Here is a 10,505-nt window from a genome sequence, read left to right on the forward strand (position 1 = left end):
TCTGTTGTTTCTTAGCTGCATCCATCTTCTCCGTAAAAGGTATTCAGCTCCAGAGAGACCCAGGAAAGAGATCCTCAGTCTACCCGGAGTCAAGTAAGTCCTCCAAGATTGAAAAACAGAAGGGTAAAATATAGAGAAAATTAGGAATCTTCGGTACAAACATAATATGATGGGATAGGACTTGCTCCCTGTCTTCCTACTCTCCCCTCTCTTTTTCTCTTAAAGTGTTGGCTTTGTGTCATCTCTCATGCCACTGTGTGCTCATGTCACACACAGTTTTTCAGTCTATTGCCGGGTTCATGCTTCCATTACATACAGATCCCCAAGTCCCAATTTACAACACATACTGCCATATATTTGGAAGCAATATTGAACCTGTGCTTTAGGTCACCACTGTATTTCAGTCCAAATATCACTGATTATCTGTATCAGTTACTGTACTGCTGTCTGCTCTGCAGCTGTGCTCTTTTTTTTTTTTTTTCCTTGGTCAGTTCGTGACTGTCCCGTTCTGTCCCGACTAAAATATCTCATAAACCTTGAGATAGATTTCCAAAAAATGTTGTACATATATTTATGGTCCCCAGATAATGAACGCTCATGACTCAGACTTTTCTTTTAGCACTCTTACGAGGTAAACATTTTTAGCTTTTAGTTAAGTACCACCATCTTCAACTATCATGAGGCAACCTGATAGCTGAGTGGTGAGGATGCATACCACATGGGTGCAAATGCCATTAGCAGTGAGTACCACCGTTCAATTCTCTGCCTTTTAACATGGGGCAACCATAGCCGATATATCTATCTCGAGATAGAGGTTGAGGAGTGGTCATTAGGCTTTAATGTTGCTGATTCCCTTGAACTGCAAAGAAAGAAATATGTGCGGGGGGAATGAATGAACAACATCCATGCCAGACGTGACCCGAACAAAGTACCTAACCCCCAACTGGTCCTCGGGCACCACAGCTACATTTGCCCACTGCTTGTGTAACATACTGGCAAAATTGCCAATAAATTTCCATAAAATTTGAACACAGAATTTGTATCCAATCTGTCCAGTGCTTCTGTTTATGATTCAATACCTGCAAAAGAAGAGACAATCCCTACAGTGCTAATTGGCAAATGCTAAAATGCTACATAAACATGAACTAAAATAGTAACATTGCCTTTGTGAACTTGTTGCTGTGGTAGCATTAACACTAGTTTCAATTACAGTGTGCAAGAGCTGCCAGCATAGCTGTAGAGCCTTGTTTTTTGTGTGCTTGATTTAAATTGATTAATGAGATGGAAGAAAAAAAAAATGGTTTACCTTGCATTAAGAGAGCAAATCTATCACTCAAATGACAGTAGTAACCAATAAAGACAATCAGTATCATGAAGCAATACAACAAATTTTCAACATTGCTTTTGTCTAGTTTATCTATGTCAAAATAATTCACATATAATTGTAACTATTTACTATTCAACTACTGATCGAAGGGTCAAAACTAAGTAGTACACTCAACCACTGAATTAGTGGATTAGATCACAAAGCTTACTGAAGTGCAGCTGGGGAGTTTGACCTTTGTCTGAGCCTCTACTGTACATTAACTGACTATACTTGATGTTTCTTTGACATTTGCTTCGATTTACTTCAGTGTTTCTGTCTTTATCACAGTCTCAGTCTGTGTGTGTCTCTTTCTTCCTGCCTCTGTTGCTTCTCTGTCGTGTTCTGATAAACTGTCCCTTCTCTCTGGTGCTCATTCTTCTTCTGCACTGTTCATCTTTTCCTTTATCCTTTCTCTAATCTCCCTTGTTTACCCTACTCCAACTCCTCCGTGACACCTCAATATCCCCAACCTTCCTCTCTCCCTAACCCTTAAAAGCGATGGCCCATAAGCTAGGCTCTGCACCCTCGCAGTACTTCCAGAGAGAGGCAGCCAATCCCAGGGCTCAGAGTCACAATCTCTCCTCCACTTCCACTGGCTGAGTGGCCCCTACCGTTCTGGTAAATACTGTCTCTTTCACTCTGTCCGTCTTCTCTTGATTTTCTGTTTTTTTTTCTGTTTGGCTTTCACCTAGACTCTCAAGACTGCTGAACTGCACTAAATGCCATTGCATTTATTTTCTCCCCTTACATTCCCTGAACTAAAACAATATATTATTGATTATCTGTTTAAGCTTCCCTCTTTTTGTCTTGTTTATCATTTGTTTTCTTCACCTCCTCTCTCCTTTCTTTCCCCTCCTGTCCTCCCTCACATTTCAAGCCCTGCGCCCACAAGCGTAATCTCGGCTTTCACTTACCACATCCTCTCTTTCTCAGAGTGAGCCACTCCCAGTATTCATTTCAGGGATCACAGGGGCAACAGTATTTTTATAAGAGTAAAGAATGTGATCAGAGAACAGGGAGTCATCTGATCATTTTCTTTTGCAGTCCTGTTTAGGTTTCTGCAGCGAGAGATGTAGCCTTTTGTACAGTCTGTAAGTGGGAGTTTTGTGTGGGTTTGCTTTAGTTGTGTGTGTGGTTTTTTTTATGGAGAGGATATGAGTTGTTTTACTGCTGTTTGTTATAGATTTTGGTAAGTACGACTTTGTTTCGGCATCATGGGATTACACACACGGCATTAAAACTGTCTATGTGAGCCAAGTGTTTTCTTGGCAATGATAATAATATGTGTACGCTATATGGCCAAAAGTGTCTGTCCATATTAACCCAAGATTTTTAGACAACATTTTGCCTCCATTTTTGTGCCAACTTTTTAGTAAAGGCCCCTTTCTGTCCCAACATGACAATAAACCGTGCACACAAGGTTGTAGCCAGGATTAAAGAAATATGGCAGCAGCCACCAAAAAATTGCTTGCCATTTTAAATGTATTTAATTAAATGTTTTATTATTTGCTAAACCCTTCTAATTCCCATAAAAATACTGGAGTTATGACCTCAGTGTCCTGAATAGTCGCTATGTCCCTGTTAACACAAAACAACAATGTTTTTTCAAGGAACTTTTTTTTTCCCAAGTTTGCTGTGAGCCAGTCCGACATCAGTATCCACTCTCATTAATGCTCTTGAGGCTAAATGGGAGCAAATCCCTGCAGCTAGGTTCCAAAATCCTGTGGAAAGCCCTTTTTAGGAGAGCGGAAGCAGATTAATGCCCATGGTTTTGGGATGAGAGGTTTACATGCACTCCATTGTTAGTTTGTCAGGTACACCTACTGTAGCTAAAAAAAGAATCCATTCAAAAACAATGGTCCTCATAAAAGCTTGTTGAAACTGTTTTAGAGAGGAGCTGATTCATTTTGATGGTCAACTTAATGCCTGTAGTTTTAGGTGCTGAAGGGCTTGTATGAAAGTGTTTCATGTGTTTTTTTCCATCCACTTTAAACCAACACTAAATAAGACTAAATATGAGAAACTCTATGTTAAATGCACGCAAACTACAAATAACTATAAAATTTCCAAATCTCCAAAACAGTTAAAAAAAAAATTATAACCTCAGTGAAGAGGTTTTGTTTTTTTCAGGGCAGTTGTATTGGTTTAAATGAGGTGAATCAAATATATTTGTATGTGGATAATGTTTGTGTGTCTAGAGCTGCAACAATACTTGGTTAATCAATTAGTCCATAGACAGAAAGTGAATTGCATACTATTTTGACATTTGATGGACATTTGACGGTTAACTGTAAGAATTTGCTGTATTTTCTTTACTTACAATGTATAGTAAATTAAATATTGAATGTAGTTGATTTATGAAAATCATTGTTGTTGCAGACGGATGTCCCTATATTGTATGTTTTACTGGCATGGAGTGATATTTGCAGACTTGTGGTGATGTGTGTTTGTGTGTCCAAATTAAACCCAGACTGTTTTTTTCACATGTCTCTCTCACCTCCGTTTGTCTGTCTGTCTCTCTGTCTGTCCCTCTATGTCCATGTCTCTCTCTCAGCCCAAGGGAAGAGCAGGAGGCAGAGTGTGTTGTTTTAGTGCTGGCGGGAGCGATGAGAAGAGGAGAGCATAGACGCGTGGCGCTGTCTTGTCAAACATACATTTACTGACACTGCCACACACACACACACACACACACACACACACACACACACACACACACACACACACACACACACACACACACACACACACACTCTGACTGAAGAAAAAAGACACACGCATACTGCAAAATGACAACCAAACCACACAGAACTAAGGCTGAAGAATTCGTACTTAAAAATAAAGTCCCAGCTCAACCCTAAAGACAAAAAATGAAAAAAGATGTGCTTGATGCTGGAAGAAAAGTGGGAGAGTAGAAGATTCTCCTTGTTGCTGCTACCACTGCTGCCCAGAAGAGGGCAGCGTTTAGGATGTGAGCTGTTTTAAAACAGAACTTGCTGTATCAGTGAGCTGTAAGGAAGGAGAACTCGAAGTGGACATGGATCAAAGGCAAAGAAAAAGAGAGTAGGAACCCTGTCGCTCTCTTTTGCTTTCTTTTTCAGACTGTTGTTGTACATAAAAAAGACTGAGCTGTAGAACTCTGCTTTTTTTCATAACACACTTCAGCCTGGATCCAAACTCTAAATATTGCACCTCAACTCTAAACCCTTGCCTAATGTTGTGACCCTTTATTACATGATCTTTAAAAACAACAAACACAATCTCTCTTACTATCTCTCTCTCTCTCTCTTTCTGTATATCGCTCTTAAACACACACTCTCACACTGATGGTTCACTTGAAAGTTATGAGTGTGTGTATATCATTGAAGTTTACAGAGATAAACTTTTGCACCTTATTGTCCAGTGGAGGTCAGGGTGGCTGTCATTACGTTACCTCATTCAGTCACTCAAGCAGAGTAGGATGTAAAGTACACGATAGAGATATTGGAACGAATAAGAATCAAAATGACAAACCAAAAAACAAAAACAAAAAAAACAACTCACTAACCATTGGAAATGGATAGATGTTTTGCACATTTTTACTGCTCTACAAAACACACTGCAATCCACATACTTGTAGTAGACAATAATTACTTTCGTCATATGCTGTAAAGAACACTACACTGCGAGACACTCCTGTTTCAGTACACGAGAAGGACAATATTAAAGGACAGAGAGATAAAGGATGTGTACAAATCCTCACCTGCTTATTCTTAGACAACCCCTTCTCTTTTGCCTTGACTCAGAAGTTGTCTTGATTTGTAGTCCGATGTACAGGTTGATGTTGAACTGTTCATCTTTTTACCTGATTTTTACCTCTTTAAATCATAAGTAGATCATTCAACAATGCCACCTTCTCCCGTCTAACTCTGTGCATTTATTTTTTTAATCTTTCCTTTTTTCTTTTTTTTTTACATCTATAAATATGATCATATGTTTTACTTGTCGGAAGCAATGATAAATTCCAGGATGCTGTTCTCAGTCTTTACAGTAGGTGACTGGCTGGGGACGTGTTGCACATTCCTTGAGCTCAGGTCTTATTGCTAAGTGTCATTTTGTGAATGCTGTGAGGTACAGATGGTCTCGTGTGACTTCCCGGTAGAGCAGAACATGGCCTGAAACCCTTTTGCAAAGCTGGTTTAAACTGTATGTGAAGAAGAAGAATTTCCCTCAGCATCAACCTGTCAGTCTTCTGTCACTCATTCTCTGTTGATTTGACCATAATGTTGCTGTTCAAAGACTACCTTCCCTATGTCCTTTCTTGTCATCTCTTTTAGCATGTTTGTGCATTAAACACATGTTTTTAATTGGTATGTGAAATAGCTGCTGCTGGAAAAGGAATACCTCTTTTGAATTTTGCATGGGACATGACCTTATCACATGACTTTTACACCAAACACTACATTAACATCTCAATATGGTACCTTAAATAACATGAAGACAATGACGACACACTGTTCAGCAACAGTGTGATGTGCTGGCGGCATTGGGACCAGATAGTTTGTATGACAAGTCTGATTAGACCACTAGGTGTAGCCTATAGTACAGTACTGTTCTGCATAGCCTGTCAAACTGGGCTACATCATCTCTGGGTATTTAGCAGAACTTGAAGCACTCAGACACACTGTTCTTTTAAGCTGTTATCAGTACAGGCTGCCAGGAACAACAGGACCAAAGTCAGTCCTCCAAGCACCAGGTGTTCAAGCACACAACTGTTTCACAAACCAACCAGTTGACATGACAACATTTACTGTATCTATGAGACGGTCTGTGAGTGTAGATCGGAGTTTCCTGTACCTTGGGCGTTGACCTCGGATCATTTCAGCATCTTTTCTCAAGAGCAGATTCAGAAAGGGCGAAGTGATCCCACGTCTGTGCCTGTCAGAAGGACTCCTTATTTTCCGAGAGTGTGTCAGTATGTAGCATGTACATAGATGATCCTTCACTCTGTATATACAAAAGTGTACAGGTTTGATACAGCTATTCACATTCTGGCTTTTTTTTTTGTTGTTGTTGCTTTTCTTTAATGAAAGTCATAGCAATATTTCTGTAATCAATAAAAAGCCATGGTAATAGGATGAGTATGATTGCATTTGTGTTTATTTAGGAAGGTGGAAATGACTGTGAATGATCAAACTGTGAGACTTGACAAAACTGATGACAGGTTGTTTTTTTTTATTATTATTTTTTTTTTGCTGTTAAACATGCTGGATCCAAAAGGCTGGAATGAAGAATCACGTTGCAACGAGTATAAGACACTGATTATTTTGATTTTTATTAATGAAAGCCATAAAAGTCATAAAGGTGACAAAGGTCTGCTGGTGTGTGAGGGGTATATACCATGTCTGAGGACAGACCTTAAGAAGCAAAGGGGATGTGTACACCTAATAAAAAAAAATAAAAAACATGTAATAACTTTTTTCTTGTCTTAAATCTTTTCAAAATATTTTTCTGAGGTGTTCACTGTCATTTACCATTACTGGGCTACAGCAGTTTGCTGCTAAACATGATTTAAATAACATATTTTTAAGTCAAATATGTTTGAGGATAAATCTACTGAGTGGCCACTTTATTAGGTACACCTGCAAAATCTAATGCAACCCAATAAAACAGCTCAGCCATAGTATTTAGAACTGGATACATCTGCAACTACAAATTTAATTCAGTCAGTGTCACCCAGGTAAGTGTGTTTTTACTTGTAGCTTACACTGTTGGTAAACCTCTTAACCCAAGTAATCTGGCCACTGATTTAAAGACTTAAGTAAAGGGAGATTATTTTGCTGAAACTAGGAAGGCTTTAAGTTTTTTCATGGATTTTTAAGTAAAATAAAGATTGTGCAAATCTGTACATTGATCTTTTAAATATTGACATCCAGTGAATTTGACCCCATAATCCTGAAAGTGAGATCAAAAGAAATGACGCATCATCAACAATATCAGCAACAGAGAACTAGACACAAAGAGGTTGTGTTTGTGTCAGAGTACATGAAAGGAAAAGACAGACAGTTGAATCACATGGGAACACTCATGATAATGGTTTCCTTCTTCCTCTTTAGATCTGCTTTAATGTTTTATTAAAATGGAGATGCTAATTGTCACAAGATTTATTCAATCTTCATTGCTGAAGTCCATATCAGTCTCAGATAGATATTTTTTAAAGTTGTGAAAATAATATGTCCTTGCAGTCCATTGCCAAGATGGCTAATGTTGTAAAGTATTTCAGATGATCTAGAGCTGCCTCAGGAGGGAGGCCGTTTAAGGTATATACTCTTTTATTATTTTAAAGATCCTTTAGGTGAGACTTTTTGACTCTTGCTGATAGAGGCAACAGTGGTCTCACCCTCAGATATTTGTTGATCTGACGCCCAAGGGTTCCATCCACACAGAACAAAAGGAACAGCGAAGCTTCGAAACTAGAAACACACAAGCATATGATTATGATTAGTTATGATTGTTTATGCCTGAAATACTTTTCTTTCTCTTTCTCTGCGTGTCTGAATATAAATGTGCTTAATGAAGGATTACCTGTCTGTTCATGAAAATGTATATGATGGGGTTGTAGACAGTGCTGCTTTTAGCTAAGTAAACAGGTATGGTAGCGATGACAGGGTCAATATATAGACTGGAGTCTATGATGACAGCAAGGGCCATTGATGCATACGGCAGCCAGGCAATTAGGAAGGCCAACACCATCACCACTATCATACGTGCCACCTGCACCTCCACACGATTTGTGCTTCCTGCCTCAGATACCTGCAGCTTCGTCACCTATGGACACCAAAATACACACGAAAAGTCTTTACAATGATATTAATGTAATCAACAAAAAACTATTTCCAGCATCTGGATTACTCACCTGGCGCAGGGTCCATAACAGTTGTGAGTAGGATACCATAATGATGGAGAAGGGCACGGCAAAGCATAGGAAGAAGTAAATGATAATGTAGGACATGTTGCCAACATCACGGCTGTACCAGTTTGGAGCACAGGACGTTTTGACACCCTCTAACTCAAAACTTCCCCAACCAAAGAGAGGAGGAGTGTTCCACACAAACGACCACACCCAAGACAGCACCACTCCAGCAGCTGCATGCCTGTGGACAACAGAGACGGTGTCTCACATGCTGGTGAAGCCACGCTGTGTTTTTATTCTGTGATTAGTAATTTCAGTAAAATCTTGATGGTCACCACTGTACCTGGTCTGAAACAGGACAGCACCCATGGGATAACACACCACTATGTAGCGTTCAACAGAAATAACTGCTACAGTACACAGACTTGCTATACCTGGGAAAAAAAAGAAAGGATAAGTCAAGACTACATATTTCTTTTATCCCCATATATAGTTTTCTACCAATTAAAGAGATGCAAGGTACTTGGCTTAAACAAAGTTGAGGTACTTACATTTTATGCCACTAATCCACTACATTCTGGGTGAAAATATTGTATTTTTACTTCACAACATTATTCTGATACTTTCTTTTTTTAAAGATTTTATCTGAAATAGAACCCTATAAGAGGAAAACAGTGGTTTCCCATCCATTTGACTTCAAACACCTTTAAAAAAAACAGGGTGTCTTCTAAGAACCTCCTTTGGTACCTTTTAAGTAACTTTTCTGACTTTGCCAAAAATCAGATTATCTAATAATTCACAAAATTTAGATTATAAGAAACCTTTCCTATAATGTGTTCCTTCTCTCTGGCTCTTAGTCACTCACAGGACTTCTATTGTAAGAAACACTTTGACACGCAAACCCCTCATTTGGACAAAAAAAAAAGGAGACTCACCAAAAAAGGAAACAGCAAAGCCCTCTAACACACAGCCAACACGTCCCAGGCTGAAGTATCCCATGGCATTGGTTACTGTGGTGGGCAGGCCTCCAAACACAGCACAGCCCAGGTCACAAATGGCCAAGTTGACCAGGGCATAGCTGAGTGGTTGCCTTAGCTGTCTGTGTCTTATTGTCACCACAATCACCAGGACATTGAGGATGATCCCCACCACAGAAAATACACCCACGTTAATGGCAAGTATTGTGTAACCAGTCCTAGACAGGAGCTCTGTGTTGACCGAGCTGTCAGACGATGAGTTTTTATGGAGGGCAACGCTCTTCATTTTTCTCCGTGGTTAGATGAGGGATTGACTTGGAATGAAGAAAAAACAGTGTGAATGCTTGCTGGTGCCACAAAAGACTTCCTGATCAAAAAAAGTGTTAGCGATCCATCTACAGTTCAAAACAAATCCAATTCGAAAATGCCCGAAATGTCCACAAGACCTAATCAACCACAGGATCACAAAATATAAAACAAAAGGTGAGAATATCCAGGTTCTTATTTAAAAAAAAAAAAAAAAAAAAAAAAATCAAATAAATAACTTAATCTCTACAGCAGCTGCATGATGTTTTGGTGAAACTTGAGAGAAGAGACATTGAAAGGGCCTTATTAATAAGCCCAGTAAGAGGAGAGAGGCTCTAGATGATTTTTAATTCCTAAAAACTAAATCCGTAGATCCGGATTGCGAGGACAATAAATCTGTTTAATATCCTCTAAGACTGCTCTTTCCATGATTGCTGGGTTTACAGCTGCTCATGAGTAATGAAGCAGGCATTCAGTAACAATATGGGTATTAGTATATTTAGAATTAAGTGCATGTCTGCTAGTTAAAGGCACATAAAGGGCATTACAGCTTGCATACATGACACATCGCATTTTTCTATACAGAGAATTATTTAGCATAAAGAGATTAACAATGAGCCTTTGCAGCATGACTTGTACAGGTACTGCTTTTGACTAAAGAAATCCATAAGGGTAACAGTATACTCATACAATCAGTGGTCAGTAAGGACACAGATACAAATCAAAAATGCAGAATATCTATCTATCTATCTATCTATCTATCTATCTATCTATCTATCTATCTATCTATCTATCTATCTATCTATCTATCTATCTATCTATCTATCTATCTATCTATCTATCTATCTATCTATCTATCTATCTACCTACCTACCTACCTACCTACCTACCTACCTACCTACCTACCTACCTACCTACCTACCTACCTATCTATCTATCTATCTATCTATCTATCTATCTATCTATC

At 38.9% G+C, this 10,505-nt stretch overlaps 2 protein-coding genes across 9 annotated transcripts in view; one reads left to right on the forward strand and one right to left on the reverse strand.

Annotated features, from left to right (window-relative positions):
* LOC138637138 (cyclin-dependent kinase 17-like) overlaps nt 1-6,483 on the forward strand; it is a 37,839-nt gene extending 31,356 nt beyond the window's left edge. For 4 of the 8 annotated variants that reach the window (XM_069725635.1, XM_069725663.1, XM_069725654.1 and 1 more), the window contains 2 exons: nt 16-93; nt 1,863-6,483. In XM_069725635.1, coding sequence (XP_069581736.1) covers nt 16-93; nt 1,863-1,966 — 182 coding nt within the window. In that variant the 3' untranslated portion in view covers nt 1,967-6,483. The remainder of the gene's footprint in view (nt 1-15; nt 94-1,862) is intronic. The other 4 variants (XM_069725643.1, XM_069725671.1, XR_011312344.1 and 1 more) reach the window with 3 other exon arrangements.
* A 5-nt stretch (nt 6,484-6,488) lies between these two features.
* parapinopsina (parapinopsin a) lies at nt 6,489-9,523 on the reverse strand. Its single transcript, XM_069725722.1, has 5 exons — nt 9,191-9,523; nt 8,599-8,689; nt 8,259-8,496; nt 7,928-8,170; nt 6,489-7,815 (listed from the first exon to the last, which is right to left on the reverse strand). The coding sequence occupies exons 1-5, from the start codon at nt 9,516-9,518 to the stop codon at nt 7,678-7,680; spliced, it is 1,038 nt and encodes a 345-aa protein (XP_069581823.1). The 5' UTR covers nt 9,519-9,523; the 3' UTR covers nt 6,489-7,677.
* Between the last annotated feature and the right edge of the window lie 982 nt (nt 9,524-10,505).

The sequence above is a fragment of the Brachyistius frenatus genome, unplaced genomic scaffold (assembly GCF_029030835.1).
Source record: "Brachyistius frenatus isolate BFR_SWC_R1_liver_20210118 unplaced genomic scaffold, ASM2903083v1 Contig_6, whole genome shotgun sequence".
Lineage (NCBI taxonomy): Eukaryota > Metazoa > Chordata > Actinopteri > Embiotocidae > Brachyistius > Brachyistius frenatus.

What these genes read in the sequence shown, in the direction of transcription:
- parapinopsina (XM_069725722.1), bottom strand. Translation starts at nt 9,518, where the DNA reads ATGAAGAGCGTTGCCCTCCATAAAAACTCATCGTCTGACAGCTCGGTC. An exon ending in TGTTATGGACCCTGCGCCAG is followed by an intron (nt 8,171 to 8,258) that starts GTGAGTAATCCA and finishes TGGTGTCCATAG; the next exon opens with GTGACGAAGCTGCAGGTATC. An exon ending in ACATTTTCATGAACAGACAG is followed by an intron (nt 7,816 to 7,927) that starts GTAATCCTTCAT and finishes GTGTGTTTCTAG; the next exon opens with TTTCGAAGCTTCGCTGTTCC.